This window comes from Pan troglodytes, chromosome 2 (genome assembly GCF_028858775.2).
Source record: "Pan troglodytes isolate AG18354 chromosome 2, NHGRI_mPanTro3-v2.0_pri, whole genome shotgun sequence".
NCBI classification, from domain to species: domain Eukaryota; kingdom Metazoa; phylum Chordata; class Mammalia; order Primates; family Hominidae; genus Pan; species Pan troglodytes.
Genome location: NC_086015.1, coordinates 129,302,727 through 129,323,046, shown reverse-complemented (window position 1 = coordinate 129,323,046; position 20,320 = coordinate 129,302,727). Strand labels below are relative to the sequence as shown.

General features: G+C 46.9%; 1 protein-coding gene and 1 long non-coding RNA gene across 9 annotated transcripts in view; one reads left to right on the top strand and one right to left on the bottom strand.

Annotated features, from left to right (window-relative positions):
- Nucleotides 1-20,320, top strand: part of SLC41A3 (solute carrier family 41 member 3) — a 77,923-nt gene that overhangs the window by 8,367 nt on the left and 49,236 nt on the right. For 4 of the 8 annotated variants that reach the window (XM_001135187.7, XM_054680943.2, XM_054680942.2 and 1 more), the window contains exon 2: nucleotides 7,775-8,074. In XM_001135187.7, coding sequence (XP_001135187.3) covers nucleotides 7,802-8,074 — 273 coding nt within the window. In that variant the 5' untranslated portion in view covers nucleotides 7,775-7,801. Of the gene's footprint in view, nucleotides 1-7,774; nucleotides 8,075-8,435; nucleotides 8,537-19,430; nucleotides 19,587-20,320 lie in introns of all 8 variants that reach the window. The other 4 variants (XM_054680941.2, XM_009446371.5, XM_063807075.1 and 1 more) reach the window with 2 other exon arrangements.
- Nucleotides 17,717-19,198, bottom strand: LOC107970750 (uncharacterized). The gene is made up of 2 exons (XR_001713591.2): nucleotides 18,954-19,198; nucleotides 17,717-18,027 (listed from the first exon to the last, which is right to left on the bottom strand). It is a non-coding gene; the product is annotated as an uncharacterized LOC107970750 (long non-coding RNA).

The window sequence follows — 20,320 nt, the reverse complement described above, 5'->3', positions numbered from 1 at the left end:
ACACAACTTTCAAATTTTGATGAAATCCAATTTGTCAGTTTTTTCTTTGGTTGCTTGTACTTCAGATATCACATCTAAGAAACTGTTGCCTAATCCAAAGTCCCTGGGATTTACACCTGTATTTCATTCTAAGTGTTTTAGGTAGTTTTAGCTCTTATGTTTAACTCTTTAAGCCATTTTGAGTTAGTTTTTGTATGTGGTTTGAGGTAGGGGTTCAAATTCATTCTTTTGCATGTGAATATTCAGTTGTCCCAGCACCGTTTATTGAAGAGACTACTCTTTCCCCATCCAATGGTTTTTATACCTTTGTCAGAAATCCATTGGCCATAGATGCATGAATTTATTTATAGACTCTCAGTTCTGTTCTGTTAATCTATATTTCTATTCTTTGCCAATACCAAGTTTTACAATAAGTTTTGAAATTAGGAAGTCTGTGTTCTCCAACTTCGTTCTTTTTTTTCAGGATTTTCTGTTCCCTTGCATTTTCATTTGCATTTTAGAATCAGCTTGTCATTTTCTCCAGAAAGAAAGAAAGAAGGAAGGGAGGGAGGGAGGGAGGGAGAAAGAAAAAAAAAAGACCACTGGAATTTGAATAGGGATTGTATTAAACCTGGAGATCAATGTTTTATAGTTTTCAGGGTACAAGTTTTGGACTTCTTTTGTTAAATTTGTTCTGAAGTTTTCTTCATTTCTTGCATTTCTATTGCAAATGCAATTGTTTTATTTATTTACTTTTAGATTATTCATTATTAGTGTATAAAAATAAAACTGGCCAGATACAGTGGCTCACAGCTGTAATCCCAGCACTTTGGGAGGCTGAGGCAGGAGGATCAGTTGAGCCCAGGAATTTGAGACCAGCCTGGGCAACATAGCAAGACCTCATTTCTACAAAAAATAAAAAACTATAGCCGAGCATGATAGCATATACCTGCAGTCCCAGCTGCTCAGGAGGCTGAGGTGGGAGGATCACCTGAGCTCAGGAGTTTGAGACCAGCCTGGGCAACATAGCAAGACCCTGTCTACAAAAAATAAAATACTAGCCGAGCATGGTGGAATATGCCTGTAGTCCCAGCTGCTCAGGAGGCTGAGGTGGGAGGATCACCTGAGCTCAGGAGTTTGAAACCAGCCTGGGCAACATAGCAAGACCCTGTCTACAAAAAATAAAATAGTAGCTGAGCATGGTGGAATATACCTGTAGTCTCAGCTACGCAGGAAGCTGAGGTGGGAGGATTACTTGAGCCTAGGAAGTTGAGGGTGCAGTGAGCTATGATCGTGCCACTGCACTCCTGCCTAGGTGACAGAGTGAGAGCCTGTCTCAAAACAACAACAACAACAAAAACAAAAACAACCAAACAACCCAAAAACCCAAACAACAACAAAACAAAAAAACTGACTTTCGTGTATTGACCTGCGTCCTCCAGTCCTACACCTTGCTGAACTTGTTTACTGGCTGTAATAGTTTGTGTGTATGTGGATCCCTTATGATTTTTTTACGTATAAGATTATGTCGTCTGTAAACAGGGATAATTTTACTTCTTCCTTTTCAAGCTGGATACGTCTCATTTCTTTTCCTTGCTGAACTGTGCTGGCTAGAACCTCAGGTACAGTGTTTAATAGAATTGGCAAAAACAGGGATTCTTGTCTTGTTCCTAATCTTAGTGGGAAAACTTTCAGACTCTCGCTAAGTTTGTTAGCTTTGGGTTTCTCACAGATGCCCTTAATCAGGATGAGAACATTCCCTTCTATTCCTCTTATCATTATCAAATATCCTTCTTTGTCTGTGGTAAGAATTCTTGTCTTAATGTCTAGGAATAGAAGGGAATGTCCTCATCCTGACTAAGGGCATCTATGAGAAACCCAAAGCTAACTTTTTAAAGTGTTTTTATCGTGAAAGAGTGTTAGTTGTTGCCAAATGCTTTTTCTGTGTCTGTTGAACTATGTTTTCTCCCCATTATTCTATTAATTTGGTGTATTACATTGATTTTCATATATTGAACCAACTTTGCATTCCTGAAATAAATCCCACTTGGTTATATTGTAAAAGTCTTTGTATGTACTAGTGGCTTGAGTTTATTAGTATTCTGCTGAGGATTTTGTGTCTGTATTCATAACACACATTGGTCTGTAGCTTTCTTGGGTTGTCTTTACACTGGTCTCATACAAGCGGTTGGGAAGTGTTCCCTTCTCCAATTTGTTGTTGAGAGTTTATGAAGGATTCGTGTTATTTTTTTTTAAATGCTTGGTAGACTTCTCTAGTGAAGCCATCTGGTGTTAAGCTTTTCTTTGTGGGAAGTTTTTTGATTACTAATTCAATCTCTTTATCTGTAGATCTATTAATATTTTTTATTTCTTCACGAGTCAGTATTACTAGTTTGTGTTTCTAGGAATTTGTACATTTCATCTAGGTTTTCTAATTTTTTTAGCTTTATTTATTTTTTAACGTTTAGGTTCAGGGGTACATGTGCAGGTTTGTTATAACTTAGGTATCATGGGGGTTTGGTGTACAGATGATTTTGTCACCCAGGTAATAAACATAGTACCCAATAGGTAGTTTTTTGGATTTTGTTTGTTTGTTTTTGTTTTTTTTTCTGAGACAGGGTCTCGTTCTGCCACCCAGGCTGGAGTGCAGTGGTGCAATCTCGGCTCACTGCAACCTCCGCCTCCCACGCTCAAGCGCCACCTGCCTCAGCCTCCTGAGTAGCTGGGACTACAGATACACTCCACCATGACTGGCTAATTTTTGTATTTTTTGTAGAGGGTTTCACCATCTTGCCTAAGCTGGTCTTCAACTCCTGAGCTCAAGCAATCTGCTTGCCTCGGCCTCCCAAAGTGCTGGGATTACAGGCATGAGCCACTGCATCTGGCCAGATAGGTAGTTTTTTTGATCCTCTTTCTCCTCTCACCCTCTGTTCTCAAGTAGGCCCTGGTGTCTGTTGTTCCCTTCTTTATATGCATGTGTACCCAATGTTTGGCTCTCACTTATAAGTGAAACATGGTATTGGGTTTCTGTTTCTGCATTAGGTTGTTTAGGATTATGGCCTCCAGTTCCATCCATGTTGCTGCAGATGACATGATCTTGTTTTTTCATGGCTGCATAGTGTTCCATGGGCATATGTACTACATATTCTTTATTCAGTCTTCTGTTGACAGGCATTAGGCTGATTTTGTGTCTTTGCTATTGTGAATAGTGCTGCGATGAACATACCTGTGCGTGTGTCTTTATGGTAGAATGATGTATATTTCTTTGGGTATACACCCAATAATGGGATTGCTGGGTTGAATGGTACTTCTGTTTTAAGTTCTTTGAGAAATCACCTCCACTGCTTTCCACAATGGCTGAACTAATTTACATTCCCACAAGCAGTGTATAAGCATTCCCTTTTGTCTACAACCTCACCAGCATCTGTTATTTTTTGACTTTTTAATAATAGCCATTCTGACTGGTGGCTTTTCCAATTTGTTGGCTTACAGTTAATCATATATTCTCTTATAGTTATGTTTAGTTTTGGTTGTAATGTTTCCTCTTTCATTCCTAATTTAACTATTTGAGTCTTCTGTCTTTTTTTCTTCATCAGTCTACATAAAGGATTGTCAGTTTTGTCAATCTCTTCAAGGACCCAACTTTTGGTTTTGCTGGCCTTTTTTTTTTTTTTTTTTTTACAATTCTCTTTCATTTATTACCAGTCTTATCTATATTAATTCCTGCCTTCTACTTTTTTGGGTTTAGTTTGCTCCTCTTTATCTTAAGGTGGAAAATTGATTTATTAATTTGTTCATTTCTTTTTAAAGAAATTGATAGTTATAGCTATAAACTTCCCTCTAAGCACTGCATTAACACATGCCATGATTTTTTGGCATGTTGTATTTTCATTTTCATTCATCTCAAAGAAATTTCTAATTTATCTTGTGATTTTTGTCTTTGACCCATTACTTATTTAAGAGTATGGGCTGGGGCATGGTGGCTCATGCCTGTAATCCTAGCACTTTGGGAGGCCGAGGTGAGCAGATCACTTGAGCTCAGGAGTTTGAGACCAGCCTGAGCAACACAGTGATATCCCATCTCTACAAAACTTTAAAAAATAATTTAGCTGGGCATGGTGGCACACACCTGTAGTCCCAGCTACTTGGGGGGCTGAGAAGGGAGGATTACATGAGCCCCAGAGGTCTAAGCTGCAGTGAGCTGTGATCATGCCATTGCACTCCAGCCTGGGTGCCAGAATAAGACCCTATCTCAAAAAAAAAAAAAAAAGTTGTTTAATTTCCGCATATTTATAAATTTCCTAAATGTCCTTCTGTTATTGATTTCTAATTTTATTTTGTTGTGGTTGGAAAACATATTTTGTATGATTTCAGTCTTAAATTATTGAAGTTATTTTTCCTAAGATAGATCAAGCCTGCAAAATGTTCCATGTGCACTTGATAAGATTGAGTATTCTGCTATTGTTGCGCGGAGTGTTTTGTATAGATGTGTTTGATCTAATTGGTTTATAATGTTGTTGAAGTTCTCTTTCTTTTGTTGAAATTCTGTCAAATTGTATTATCAATTGTTGGAAGTGAGGTATGTCCAACTATTATTATTGAATTGTCTTTTTCTTCCTTCAGTTCTGCCACTTTTATGTATTTGGGGGCTTTGTTGTTAGGCATATGTACGTTTGTAATTGTTATAGCTTCTTGATAGATTGACCCTTTTATCATTATCAAATATCCTTCTTTGTCTGTAGTAAGAATTCTTGTTTTTATGTCTGTTTTGCCTGATATTATTAATAGTATTAAAGCCACTCCAGTTATCTTTTGGTTATTGTTTGCATGGTATATTTATTTAAATCCTTTTACTTCCAACCTATCCATTTATACTTAATGTAATAATTGATAAGATGGGATTTATGTCTGCCATTTTGCTATTTGTTTTCTGTCTGTCTAATGTCTTTTTTCCCTGTTTCCCCATTACTGCATTGTTTTGTACTAAGTAGCTCTTTCCTAGTGTATCACTTTTATTCACTTGTTATTTCTTTTATATTTTTTTTTTCTTAGCAGTTGCCCTGAGGATTACAATCAGCACCTTGGTTTATAATAATCTTGTTTGGATCAATAACAACTTAATTCCAACTTGATTTATGTGGTTGTCTTTAAATTGGATAAGAGTAAAAAGAGTTACTAACAAAAATGTGTTTATACTTAAAAAAAAAATCTGTCTAGGTGGTTACCTTTGCCGATGCTCTTCCTTCCTCTGTGTGGATTCTAGCTAGTGTCTAGGATCCTAATTCGGCCTTAAAGACTCCCTTTCGTGTTTCCTTTAGGGCAGGTGTGCTGGGGATGAATGCTCTGTGTCTGTTTATCTGAAAATCTCTTAATTTCTCCTTTACTTTGAAAAGATAATTTTGCTAGTTAAGAATTCTTAGGTGACAGCTTTTGTTCTTTGAGCACTTTGATGCCATCCTGTTGCCTTCTGGCTTCTATTTCTGATGAAAAATGAGCTGTTAATCTTATAGAGCAGTGGTCCCCAACCTTTTTGCCACCAGAGACTGGTTTTGTTGAAGACAATTTTTCGATGGACTGGGGCGGAGGGGAGGCACTGGTTTGGGGATGAAACTGTTCCACCTCTTCATTAGGCGTTAGATTCTCATAAGGAGCACACAACCTAGATCCCCTGCGTGCGCAGTTCACAATACGGTTTGAGCTCCTATGAGGATCTGATGCTGCCGCTGATCTGACAGGAGAGGGAACCTGATCAGGCAGTGATGCTCGCCGGGAGCCGCTCACCTTCTGCTTTGTGGCCCAGTTCCCAACAGGTCTTGGGGACCCCTGCTCTAAAGGATCCCTTGTACATCATGAGTTGCTGCTCTCTTCCTGCTTCTAAGATTCTTGGCAGGTCTTGGTGTGCTCTCTCGGAGTTTACTCTACTTGGAATTCGTGGAGCTCTATGGATGTGGAAATTAATGTTTTATGAAATCAGGAAACTTTTTGCCCATTTTTCAAGTATCTTTCTGCCTTCCCCCTTTTCAACATTTATATTGTTATGCTTGATATTCTTCCATAGTTCTCGGAGGTCCTGTTTCTTTTTCTTTATTCTTTTTCATTTCCGTTCTTCATACTGAATAATCACTCTTGATTTATCTTTCAGTTCAGCAATTCTTTATATTCTCCCTGCTCAGATCAGCCATTTGCTCTTCTAGGGAATTTTACATTCCAGCTCTTATACTTTAGAACTCGTGAATTTCTATTTGGTTATTTTTAAAAATAATTTTCATCTCTGTATTGATACTCTGTATTCAAGTAGACATCATTCTGAAACTTTTCTTTGCTTCTTCCGGTACAGTTTCTTAAGTTCTTGGAACATATTTAAAACAGCCAATTCAAAGTTTTAGCCTCCTTCAGGGACAATTTCTATTAATTTTTTTTTAATGGGCCATACTTTCTTATTTCTTGGCATGTCTCATTTTTGTTGTTGAAAACTAGACCTTTAACAGTATATAACGTGACAGGTGTGGAAATGAGATTCCCCCCTTCCCAGGATTTACTGTTGCTGCTTGTTGTTGTTTGCATAGTGATTTTTCTGGACCAATCCTGCAAACATCCTCCATTCTCTGTTGTATGTGGCCACGGCAGTCTCTGCCCAGTGCCAGCTGATGACCGGTTACAGATTTCCTTGAACTCCGTGCCTGGAACTCCATGCAGGGAATGAGTGTGCCTCCTGGTCTTTACCCAGTGGCTCTGTGTGCACACTGGGTACATCCAGTCCGGTGCTCACCAGAGCCTCCCCAGCCTTTACCTGCTGCTTGTGCAAAGTGTCCAGGAGGTACAAACTTGGGGCCTTCCTAGGAATTTCCTGAGTGTGTTCCTAGCCATGGGTGTGGCACTATCCATTGGTGGCCTATTAGGTTGGTGCGAAAGTAATTGCAGTTTTTGCTGTCAAAAGTAATAGCAAAAAACTGCAATTACTTTCGCACCAACCTAATAGATTCCCAGAGTGTGCGGGAATTTTTCGAAACCCCTGTTGACATCCCCTTCCTCAGCTTTTCCTTTTAAGTGTTTTCATTAGTCTGTTGTTCACCCCAGCTGGTAGCCACTGTGCCTATAATTGTTTTCTACTAACTTCTCCCAGGGCAAAAGGTTTTGCACCAGGTGAACTCCAAGTGGGGTTAAATACAGACAGCCCTCCAAGTGGGGTCTTCCAGGGATCTCCAGATGGGTCAAAAAATAATTCTTTGGGCATGGGGACTTGTAAGAACTCCAGCCTTGTCATGCCCTTCAGGCTGCTGGCTCTCACTGCAGTTGCAGGCTGTCAATTTTCAAGGCTAGGGCAGAGCTGGAGAGGGTAGTGGGACCAGGCATGTTAGAATGTCACCAGCATCTTGAATGTTACAAAGTGATCTTTCTTGCTGAGAGTCAGCAATTTTTCTTGAATGGGTATTCCTGGATGCCTTGAGCCTTTGGTATCAGTAAGAGTTCTGAAAAAGATGATTTTGACAGTTTTTGCTGGTTTTTTTTTAAATTGCTTTTATAGGAGAGAGAATTTTCAGAGGCCCTTTTTTGCTGACTTTAGCCCATATATGTTTGTGCTTTTCTGTATGTTTTGTGCTCACACATGTGCATATTAAACAACAAACTATTGTAAATTGGGGTGCAGGAGGCTGGTGGAGCAGGTGCTGAGTAAGGGCTGTGGGTTGGATGGGACCATGCCGGCCTGGGGCTGGACAGGTGCCTGAGGCTCCTTGGGTGTTAGCGCCATGGGAATCAGGAACTTGGCCCTACAACTTTGTGTCTCCCACTGTAGGGCTGCCAGGCGCCCAGCTGTGCCCAGATGGATGGGACAGAGACCCGGCAGCGGAGGCTGGACAGCTGTGGCAAGCCAGGGGAGCTGGGGCTTCCTCACCCCCTCAGCACAGGAGGACTCCCTGTAGCCTCAGAAGATGGAGCTCTCAGGGCCCCTGAGAGCCAAAGCGTGACCCCCAAGCCACTGGAGACTGAGCCTAGCAGGGAGACCGCCTGGTCCATAGGCCTTCAGGTGACCATGCCCTTCATGTTTGCAGGCCTGGGACTGTCCTGGGCCGGCATGCTTTTGGACTATTTCCAGGTAAGGGGGAACTAAATGGGGACAGGGAGCGGGGCACTGCCGAACATCACCTATAGAGTAGGCAGCTGCATGTAAGGTTGAGCTTAAAGGTTGTCGGGCAGTCCTCTCGAAAAGCCATTTTTTTTTTTCTATATATTGGGCAAGATTCTTTTAGTCTCTGGTGACAGAGACTAAATTTAACCCAAGTTAATCTTCAGTAGACAATTTATTAGCCCATATGATTGATGTAGACCAAAACTTACTTAATCATTTCCCTTCTGATGTACTTTGAAGTTTAACAACTGTATCAGTCAACTACTGCTGCCATAACAAAGTCCCACACACTGGAGTGCTTCAACAACAGACATTTATTTTCACACAGTTCTAGAGGCTGGAAGTCCAAGATCAAGGTGTTGGCAGCATTGGTTTCTCCTGTGGCCTCTCCTTGGCTTGCAGACGGCTGCCTTTTCTCCGTGTCTTCAGGTGATCTTTCCTCTGCATGTCTCTGTCCTAATCCCTCTTCCTAAGAGGACACCCATCAGATTGGATTAGGGCCCACCCTAATGACCTCATTTTAATTTAATTACCTCTTAAAGGCTGTGTCTCTAATTATAGTCTCATTCTGAGGTACTGGGTATTAGGACTTCAACATACGAATTTTTGCAGGGACATAATTTAGCCTATAACCACTTAAAAAACAAATGCTGCAGTGAATCATCTTGACATAAATCATTGTATACATCTCTGAATAAATTGGTAGGATAACTTGTTGCAAGTAGAATTGCTGGGTAAAGAGCATGTGCTTTTGTGGCTTTGATGGAGATCACCAAATCATCTGCTTAGTGGTGCGGTGGCGAGGGGGGGGGGGGGGCGGGGGGGGGGGCGGGGGGGTCCGACCCACAGACCCTGACCCAGCGACAGATGAGACATGTACATTGACACAGATATTTTGCCTGTCAATCCAGCTAAGGGGCTGTGCTCTGAGTCTGCAGCATCGCCCCATAAGCCGGCGAAATTCATATTTATTTAGTACAGATTAAATGACAAAGGCTTTGAGTCAACACACCTGTGGGTAATTAATTTGGTTGCCCTCCACTAGAGAGAGCAGTCCTACAGATGATCAAAGGTTTGTCTTAGGACCGCATGAGTAAACAAGCTATTTAGATAAACTCCCCCACATTCCCTTGTTATTTGCTCTTCTGCTATCAACTCAAGGTAAAGAGGATTAGGCTGCCTTCAGCTAAATCTTTTACTGAAGCTATGCAACACCCCGGCCTTCCAAGAAGGTTTGTGACTATTTCCTATAACTATCTTTATAATTTTTCCCACTACCCTGACTGAACTCCTGCATAGTGGTAGGATGTTGTACTTCCTCCAGTACCACAGGGAAATGCTTGTTCCCAACACTCATCAACACAGGTTTTTTCAACCTTTTTGATCTTTAGTAATCTGCCAGCTGGAAATTGCATTTCATTGTATTAATTTAATTTCTCTTGATGCCTAACAAGTTATACCAAAACTCACGCGTTATATTAAGCATGTATGTATCCCAATAAAACACACATGGTTCATGTGATAGCATGTATTATCTCGTGGTTACTGTGGGTAAAGAATCCAGGTGAAGTTTAGCTGGCTTTTCTGCTTCATGGTCTCTCCTGAGGCTGTGGCACTAGCCCAGCTCACTTAGAGGGTGACATTCCTGGTGGATACTGGACTGCGAGCCTCAGTTCCTCACTGCTGTTGCCCAGAGGCCCCCTCAGGTCCTCTCCATGTGGACATCTCCATCATGGTGCCTGCCTCATCAGGGTACAGTCCAAGATGGAAAAATAGTCTGCTGGCAAGACAGACATCACTGTCCTCTGTAAACTAGTCATAGAAGCGGCATGGCCTTGCTTCTGTTGGTGAGAATCAGGTCACCAGGTTGAGCCACATTTCAGGGGAAGCAATTGGCTAAAAGCATCAGTACCAGGAGGCAGGGTTGGGGGCCTTCCTCCAGGGCTGCTGCCTGCTGTGGTCATTATGGTGTGATCTGTGCTTCTTCTTATGAGTGAGACAGGTTGAGGTCTTGATATTTCTATTTATATTCTTTGCTCATTTTTCTATGGGGTGTTTTTCTGTTTTCTTATTGATACCTAGGGGCTCTGTATATATTAAGGAAATTGATCATTTCATTGTGATATGGATTATAAATGTTTCCTTTTTTTTCCATTTATCTTTTGACTTTGCTTTTGGTGGCTTTTTGCTATGCATTCATTTTTTAAAATGCAGTCTCAGTCATCTTTCTTCTAAGGCTCTGAGCCTATGCCTTCCTTAGAAACAGAAGCTGCTTTTTATACAGGTGCCCATCTGCCCATGTGCGTGCACAGGGCAGCACATATTAGAGACTAGGGATGTGTTCCCATGAAGAAGAAAAACTCTCTGCTACAAGTCTGCTTTCTTTTCATTGCATATATGAGAGGTTCAAAGTGGGTGTACACAGCTGTCGTGCTGGTCTGCATCGGTTTGTTGGCTGGTTAGTGTTCAGTTCAGTGCAAACATTTCAAAACTGGAAGCTTTTCATTACAGTGCTTATATTCAGCTCCTCTTTAAAACTCAGAAGATTTGGCAACATGTGGTTTTTGTATCAGTTTTATATCGCTGTGTTCCACATTACCACAAATTTAACAGCTTAAAACAGCACGCATTGATTAGCTCATAGTTCTGTAAGGCAGAGGGCAGGCATGGTATGGCTGGGATCTCTGCTCAGGGTCTCAACAGCTGAAATCCACGTGCTGGCCAGGATGCATTCTCTTCATGAGGCTCTGGGGGAACATCCACTTCTAAGCATAGTCCTGTCTTCAGAACTCACCTCCTGGTGCTGGGTTCCTCCCTGAGGTTGAAGGACTGCAGTTCCATTTCCTTGCTGGCTATCAGCCAGGGGCTGCACTTCACTTCTCGAGGCCACTCCTACGTCTTGCCTTGTGGCCCTTCCATCTTCAAAGGCAGCAGTGGAGAAACTTCCCTTGGGTGAAATCCCTCTCTGACTTCAGGAAGCACCTGCTCCCTTTAAAGGGTTTACCTGATGACACCAAGCTCCTCCAAGTTAATCTTTCTGAAATTCCACCAGGACTCCTCACTGGAATGCGTGGAGCAGGCAGGAATGGCAGCAGTCTCCAGAAACTGATCCAGTCCTGGGCTCTGTGGGTGGACTGGGATGAGCATTGTGTGCATGTGCCGGGAAGAACGGGGGTCTCCAGGCAAGCTATGGCCTTACAGAGACACCGAGCGGTCTAGAAAGGCCAGGAGGGCAAGAGGGCTGGCTGGAAGGGCGTTCCATGTGGGCAGAGAGAGAAGACTGGGGGTGCGGGAGGAGGTGAGAGCAGCCTGTTTTAATTGCCTCCTCTTTACTCTGCTGGTGAGGATGGGGAGTCCTGCCCTAGGGTTATGGGGATGGTGGACACTCAACACCTGGCTCTGGACAGGTGAGGACCACGGCAATTTGTTAGTCCTCATACCAGTCACCCAGGCAGGAGGATGCTGCACACCTTGCAGGGCCACTGGGGAGCAGAGTGAGTCAGCAGGGGATGTGGGGGGCAAGATTTGTCATAACAAGAGAGTGGGAAACCTGCCCTCCATTCCTGACTATATGCGTAATTCCACAGGGTGGCAGAAACTGAAGCGTGCTCCTCGGGGATGTGGAGGGACAGTTCCTGCCCTGAGATAAGGAGGCTCTTGGGCTGGGAACCTCATCCACAGGAGCAGAGTCAGGAGAGGAACGCGCCGCTCACATTATCTTGCTTTCTCCAGGTGTTGAGGCAGCACTTCGTAGTTTTAGGCCTTACCCCACCATTGACCCCTTGATGTCTCGATGCCAGCTTAAGTCTTGGTGGTGACTGAGACTTCCAGGGAATAGAAGTGCCTCTCCAGGAAGCAGCACAGACCCTTGGCCAGGAGGGAGAGTACCATGTGGTGCCCTTGTCCAGGAAGGGCAACAGAGGGATTTGGTGGCCTGGGTATGGGGAGTGTGTGTCCCCGCGGTGGGGGGGTTGGATCTGGCTTAATCAGTGCCTGTGACAGTGGTGACACCCAGTGGAGGTCACTTTGCCACCTGTCACTTCATCGGAGTTGAAGTGAGGGGCCCATGTGCCTCCTGCTAACCCTGGCTGCCTGTGGCCCACCCAGGAAGTAGAGGCTCCACTGGGTGCTTCCTGCAGAGCTGGTGCTCTATATTTCAAGAAGGAAATGAGGGCCTTGGCCACCGTCGGCCATGTCTGAACTTTAGAGAGGATCAGGAGTGACTGGCTGAGGCCTTGTGTGTGGCTGTAGTATATGTGTAGGCATTTGTTACCCTGTTTTATGTTTTGTGTGTCAGTGAGGCAGGAAATTCCCAGAGCTCTCTACCCCCAAGTGGGGCATCTTTGAGGCTCTGGGCCAAGAGCCTGTGCCCAGGTGCAGAGGGAGCCGCCAGCAGGCCAGGGCGCCTGTGCTGTTGATTGCCTGATGCTTGGCCACTGCGCTGACCCTTAGAGGTTTGCTCTTTATCAGGGACTTCCTGGTTAAGATGGGATGCAGCAGCCTTCCCCTGAGCTCCCTTGCATATTACACGGCAGCACCCACCGTGAAGCCTATAGCTCCCACCGTGAATGGCCAGCCCATCCCAAGGGGCCCAGGGAGGGGTGACTCCTCTGGCACCATGGCGTCTGGCAAAGGACTGAGGACAGGGGAGACCACCCCTCCTGCAGGTGGCATATGCCAGAGAGCCCAGGTTTGGCTCCATTCTATTTTTAAGGAGACCTCAGTAGCTGTACTGAGCTTGGGGGTGCCACATGTGAAGGCATAATGGGCAGTGGGAATGGAGGGTCACAGGCACAGCGTCTGTGAGAACCTATGCTTCCAGGAGAGCCCAGCATGTGTCCAGCAGCTACTCCTCTGATGGTGCACAGTGCAGGGTGGAGGAGAGCATTTCCCTGGATCCACAGCCCCTAGACAACTTACGGCCATCAGCCTGTAGACTCCAGGGCTTGAGGGGAGGTTGCTAATGCCCCTCTCTTCCATGAAGGCGTTTCTGGGGGCACTAATAAGAGTGACTGCTGATATTAACTTGGGCAGATCCTAGAACCTTTTGTTGGAGTGGCCTGTTTGAGTTGGCTTGCTTTGCAGATGACAGCATAAATGGGCGTAAGTAAAATTTGTAGATGAGAAATATGTTGCTTCCAAAACCCAAAAAGAACTAAAAGATATTGGAGACTTGTATTAATGTTGTGGATGCTGAGAAGGTTAATACTTCTTTTGTTGCAGTGTCGGGGACGGCTCTCAGTTTACCAAGTAATTTTCAGGCATTTAACCAAGGTGCCAGGCCTCGCACCACATGTGGGGTGATGGCCCCCTCTCTTGTTGTGAGTGCCTTTGTGAGTTACTTGTATGCCCTTAACGAGTGTGTCAAAAGAGCCTCTGCGGAGGAGGGCATCATCACTGTAATGTAACTGTGCTCCTGAGAAAGGCAGATGCAGGGGAGACCTTGGCCGCATGACTGTGTGTGATGGCAGAGCTGCGGAGGTCCCCATGGGGAGCCTGGAAAAGGTATCTAGTGTCCCTTTAGAGGTGAAGGCCAACTGTGTCTGAGAGGCTGGTGAAATAGGCACTGAACAGAATGTATTAGCCAAGTCTATAGCAGCAAAGTACCAGTTGATTTGGATGGAGTCAGTTATTTCAATAATATTCGGTATTGGATGTGGGGGTCTGAATGGACAGGGTCATGCCATTAAGGTGGTGGTAATCCACCAGGAGGCACCCTTTTGTTCTCTCCAGGTTTAGGAATGAGCCATATTGGCCTGTGTAAAGGAGAAGCAGGAGGATTGACATACCCTGTTTAAGTCTCACATAATAAGTTTCCCTCCTTGAAGGTCCTGTTGTAATTTTCATTGGGTAGTATTAACTGTTTTAATGGTGAGCAGGGGAGGGTCTGTGGAGTCTCATCTTGTCAAGCCAATTTGTAAGTCAGACCAGGTGGCAGGAGTGCCAGGGAGCACCCACCATCCTCACACCAGCCTGTAGTCAGTTAACAGTGGTTCTCGTCATGGGGGCGAAAATAACCCTTTAGGGTGGGAGGAGATGGCAGAGCCCAAGAGAGACAGCAGAGGTTCAAGCCAGCAATTGGCAGTTGCATCCCAACTGGCTGTGTGGGCTTGTTAGCAAGCAAAGAACAGGCAGGGAGAGCTGGCCAGGTGTCCTCAGTCACGGTGGGCCCATCTGTTTGTGAGCCAGTTGTTATGGTCACCTCCTTTTCACCTCATCAGTGAGGGAGGGGGTCTCACCCTTGGGTTAAGGGTATGGTGGACCCTTGACACCCAGCCCTGGACAGGTGAGGGCCACAGCAGTTCATTCATTCATTCATTCATTCACTCGTTCAGGCCGCATATACTGTGTACCTGTGCCAGGCAGACACCCCTGCCCTCATGCCGCTCACACAGCAGGTTCTGGGGTCAACGTTGATAGCAATGAGGGCTGTGTGCTCCAGCAAGTGGTGGGAGCGGCCCTGCGGAGGGAGGCCAAGAAGATTCCCCTTCCCCAGGAGGAGGTGTTGCAGGGGAGGCAAGAGAGGCTGCTTGGAGACAGTGTGGGAGCAGGCCAGCCTGGCAGGGGGTGGACAAGTCTTTCATCTTCACCTGTGGGTGGGTTCTGCCAGTCGAGATCAGAAGCAGAAAATAAAGAAGAACCTTAACAGTTATTTAAAATTTAATTGGCCTGATCTGTGAGACCTGAACAAGATGGGGGAAGAATTCATGCCTGTAAGAATGACCATCTGGCCCAGAACCTGCCGAGGGTCAAGGTGACCCTGAGAAATGAATTGGATGCTGCGTTGGAAACTGCTCCTGGTAAACAAGCAGTTCCCACTGCAGTGTCAGAAATGTACTCCAGAGCCCCTGCCCACACTCTGTGGACCCTCCCCTAAAAACACACCCCAGTAAGAACGAGGTGGTGGGCAGAGATCAGTGGTCCTCAACGTTCTGATCCTGTGGTCTTTGTGGGGCCTGGGCGGCCTGTTGCAGAAGCTCCTCAGGTGGTCCTGGTGCCCCTGATGGGTGAGCACCACTGATCTTGTGCCACTTGCTCATGCTGTGGGCTGTGGGGTGGGCTGGAGGCCCAGAGAAGGTCACACAGAAACCGCCGGACCCGGCTTCCACCTGCTGCTCCGTGCAGCTGGAATCTAGTTCAAGCTCTTTGAGATTCTTCTGCTGTGCTACTGAGCTATTTTTAAAACCACACTTTTGATTTTCTGGATTATAACCCAGTGAGCTGTGTTGACATGTTTTCTTCTCAGGTTTTCACAGGAAAGTCATTTTTCTTATACAATTACATTATTTGCTTTTGATAGTTTTTTATTTATAAAAGCAAATAGTCACAATTGTCAGAATAGACAGAAAATTATAAAGATTACTTATGAACCCACCACCCAAAGGCAACTACTGTTTACATTTTGGTATATATCCTTCTGAACGTTTCACTGTGCGTGCACGTGTGTGTGTGTGTGTGTGTGTGTGTGTATCCTTCTCACTTTTTTTTTGAGACAGAGTTTCGCTCTTGTTTTCCAGGCTGGAGTGCAATGGCATTATCTCGGCTCACGGCAAACTCCGCCTCCCAGGTTCAAGTGATTCTGGTGCCTCAGCCTCCCGAGTAGCTGGGATTACAGGCATGCCCCACCACGCCCAGCTAATTTTTGTATTATTAGTAGAGACGGGGTTTCTCCATACTGGTCAGGCTGGTCTCGAACTCCCGACCTCAGGTGATCTGCCCGCCTCAGCCTCCCAAAGTGCTGGGATTACAGGCATGAGCCACCGCACCCGGTCTCTCACTCAATTTTTAAACAGATTTGAGAAACATTTTTGTAATGATTTGTAACTTACTTGGTCAGACACCTCTTTCTATATGAGAGTCTGCAAATGGTTGTTTATTTCTGCGTCTCCTGTGCTGATGAGGGTGGTTCCAGGATTCACTGTGTATGATTATACGTTGTGTGATGATGTTTGACCACGTCCCAAACTATGATGACACTGTGAGAGGTGCTGACACCTGAAGGAAGTGATCACCTGTTTGGGGGCTGCTCAGCTGTATGCCTTGGGAATGTGCATCCCACAACAGGCCTTGAGCAGCCAGGGAAACTAGGCCAGCCTTAAAGACAGAGGACTCTGTCTTTAACCAGGTGATGCCTTTAAACCAGTAACCTTCTGCAACACTTCTCTCAGAATCAGGCCATTTCTCTCTGCCTCCTGCCGGTTCAATCTCCTGTTTGAACAAACTGATCCTAACCATGGATGACGGGCAGTGATGGGGTTGGCAGGCAGCCCAGAAGCTGAGGGTCTCGGCCTGCCTTTGACAGTAACTTGCTGTGTGATCTTGGGAAACTGTTCATTTTCTTCATTTGCAAAACAGAATGCTATAGTTCCTGTGAACATCCCAGGGCTGTTGTGAAAATGATAGAATGTGAGAGAGCTCTGAGAAATACAGAGTGCTGCACAAGGGAACAAATGGTCATTCCTTCATCCAATTGCAGTGACTGAGTGTTACGGGCATTCCTTCATTCATTTGCAGTGACTGTTTGCGTGTGGCCGAGTCTGCTCTGTGCCCTTGTTATGCCCTGGGTTTGCTTCAGAGCACTTATCACAGATCATCATTTCTTTCTTTCTTTCTTTTTTTGACTGATAACCTGTGTTTGTTCTGCTCGCAGTGTACCCTGGCATTTAGGGCGGAGGCTGGCAATTACTAGGCCCTAAGTACTGATCTGTGGAATGGAGCCATGGAGAATCCCCAAGATTGCAGCAGTGAGAAGGGCTCTGTTCTCAGGAGGGGTGCGTGCTAGGGAGGGAGAGCAGATACACCTGCATTTTATGCTTCTGTTATGCAAAAGTGGGACCCGTCTTCAGGAAGGTTCAGAGAGTACGTTGGGAATTCTGGGGAAAGAGCTGTTAGGCTCTGGCTGAGAGGAGGTGCCTCAGCTGGCCACGAGGCCTGGCAGACGTTTGGCCTGGGTGATGTGTTGGCCTGCAGCAGAGGGGAGGAGCCTGGGCATGGCCCCCGTGAGGGTCATGAGAAGTTCCCTCTGCAGCTGCAGCATATGACCATGTACTTGCAAGAAGGAGGCTCACGTGGATGTGTCTTTCCAGATTGCAAGGGGTCCGGATGCTCCTTTCTCAGGCAGTGTGTTGACCACACACTGTGTGAGCAAGGGCCATCCTCACAGTGCACCTGTGGGTTGTGCCTGTGAAGAGCACACACTGGTTTTGTGAGGAGACAGATTAGAGGGACAAAGGGCCATGGTGAAGGCAGTGTCTGTGGGCGGGAGTGGGGGACAGCCGTGGGAGAGGTGTGGGGACAGGCAGAGTGGATGTGGGACTGAGATGGTAGGGGCTCAGAGTGAGGCTTGCATTTCTGGCTGCACCTTTCCTTGAGGCAGGCCACTTGGGAGAGGCAGGCTTGGAAGTGGCAGTCCTGAGAGACTGGTGGAGTGAGACACATGCTCATCCCTACCAGAGCCTGGGTATATGATCTGAAAGCTCAGAGGAGAGGTCTGGGCTGTGAGAGGTTTGGGAGTTGCTACATCTGAAATAGCGAGATCACGGATGAGGAAGAGATTCCCCAAATGCAGTTAACTACGGCTATATAACGAAGGACACCAAAGCTTAGCAGTTTGTTTAAAGCCAATTATTGTTTGATGCGGAATCTACAGGTTGGGCAGGGCCCGGTGAGAAGAACCGCCTGCTCTGCGTGCGTGGTGGCTGTTGGGCCAGCCCAAGACAGCCCCCTCATGTGCAAGGCTGGGCTGTGAGCAGGACCCTGGCATACGGCCTCTACGTGTGACCACGTGGTCTTCCTCACAGCAGAGTGGCTGGGAGCATGAGCAGCCCAAGAGATAGGACATAGAAGCTGTCAGTTTCTTAAGATCCACGCCCAGAAACTGACTACCACAGCGTCTCTTCCACTTTGTTCTCTCGGTTAAGCTGTGGGGACAGAGGGAAGAGGGGGTCAGAAACTCTAGCTCTCAGTGGGAATTGTGCTGGAGTTTAGGGCCAGTTATGCATTGCTCCTATGAGGGGCTTAAAAATATCTGTTGAATGAATGAGTAAATGAAGGGTGTGCACAAAGACGCAGTGCAAGAAATATTGGGGACACGAGGGGAACAGGTGCTGGAGAAATTCGTCTGGAGTTCGGTTGCAGGGACAGCCTTGGGGAGGCCGGTAGGATCCACACTGGGGAGGGCAGTGGACTCCAGGCTGGGGTCTGCACTTAAGCCTGGGATAGTCCGACGGAAGAACCAGGTAACGTGCCCACTAGGGTGACAGTTTAGGGATGGGAGTGGAAGTGAGGCCTAGACCCGACCGCAGTGCTGGGTTCAGCTGGTGTGAGTCTGACCCCCAGCTTCGGGCTTCTGCCTGCCCCAGCCTGCCCTCAGGCCTGAACATTCTGTTCCTGGTGCCTGTGGAATGCGCAGAGGACACACCCAACAACAGAACCCCAGGAGTCAGAGGTGGCTTCCCAGCCCCTTCTCCTTCTCTGTGTGAGGAGGGTCAGCAGGGCCAGTCTGACCTTTGTAGCTGAAGAAAGCGAGGCCACTTTGGAAACATGTTTATGAGTCTTCCAGGCCATGGAGGGAGAACAGGCCTGCGTTTTTTTCTGTGAACACAGCTTCCTGTGGCCATGAACCCCCTGGCTGGACACAACTTGAGATGACCCAGGGCGTGGCTTCCTGCTTGGGGACCCATAGACTGCTTGACCTTGAGGAATAAAACTCGAGGTCTGTAGAGCTGGCCTGAGGAGGCAGTCCCTCTGTGCTGATCTCTCCCCAGGCCCTCCTCTGCCAGGAGGGGAACAGCCCAGGACACTTGTACAGGGCGAGGTGGCAGCAGACCTCCGTGTGGGCACTCACCAAGGCCAGGCACCACGTGGGCTCCAGCTCTGTCCAGCCCAAGCCAGTATGGACCAGCCTGCTGGGCTGCTGATTGCTGTCAAGGCCGGTGCAGAGGGACCATGAGCCTCCATGGCAGACTGGCAGAGGGAGGTCCCGGCGGACACACAGCCACTGTCTGAGGAGAGCCTGACCTTCAGGGAGGGACAGCAGGGCCTGGCAGAGTCTCTGTAATGAGGCCCTGAGTCACACTGGCCTTTGTTCCTCACTCATCTGTGCTGGCCCTCAGCCAAGGGGCTGTTGGGGAACTCTCTGCAGGCACAGGGCACCTGGTGACTGGGAAGCTTCTGTTTGTGTGGACTTCTTGGGAACAGCGTCCTGGTGTGGGCCAGGAGGAGAGGACTGGAGCACCCCAGGCTCTGACTTCGTGCTCCTGGGATCGTGGTGCATTACCTGGCCATGGTGGTCACCCAGCTGAATCTGGAGTTTTGCTTTCAGGGCAAGAAGCTGCGAGGCTTCAGCTGTGAGCTTACCCGGTCCCCACATGGGGTCTTGCCTGAATCTTTCTTCACCATCATGTGCCAGGTCGTGGTGCCCATTCTGCTGTCCGGCTTGTGCATGATGACGGCCGGCCTGGTGATGAACACCGTTCAAGTGCGTACTGGGTGTTTGGGGGATCAGGGGTGGGAGACACACAGACTGGGTCTCCTGGCACCACAGACAGGGCAGGCTGGAGCCATGAGGGGCCTCTACAGTGGGAGGGCAGCCCTCAACCTGCCCTTGCTGCTTGGGCGTCCCGGGTGTCAGCGAGGCTGGCAGGAGGGACCTCCAACGCTGAGACCTCAGCATTAGAGATTCGCAGAATGATGGAGGTTTGTCAGAACCTTAGCCTGCATGTGCCTCCTCAGCCCAAGGAGCTCAAACCGCCTTCCTCCCAGTGTATGTGGGCTCAGGAGGCAGAGTCTGCCACTCACCAGTGGAGGGGATTTTTAGTCACACTGTTCTGCCTTGATTTCCCCATCTGTAAAATGGGGATATTGAAAGCCCTCACCTCACAGAATTGTGAGGACCAGATGACTGAGTCTGTGTGCTGTGGTCCCTGTGGGGTGGGGGCATGGCCGCTGTGGGGAGAGCTGCAGTGTGCCCAGCCTGCAGCATCCTGGTGTGGCCCCTGGTAAAAAAGGACAAGGTTTGCAGCCCTAGGGGTGCAGGTGGGAGGGCCATGGCGGTCTCCCTGCAGTGGAGGCGTGTGCTGAGGGAGATTTGCTTATCACAGTCTGTTTCTCCCCTAGCATGGTTTGGGCAGCGTTTTGGAATCATTGAGAGGTTTGTGCTATCTGTCAACTGAAACATTTCGTAGAGTCAGTTTAGAAAAATTGGAAAATACA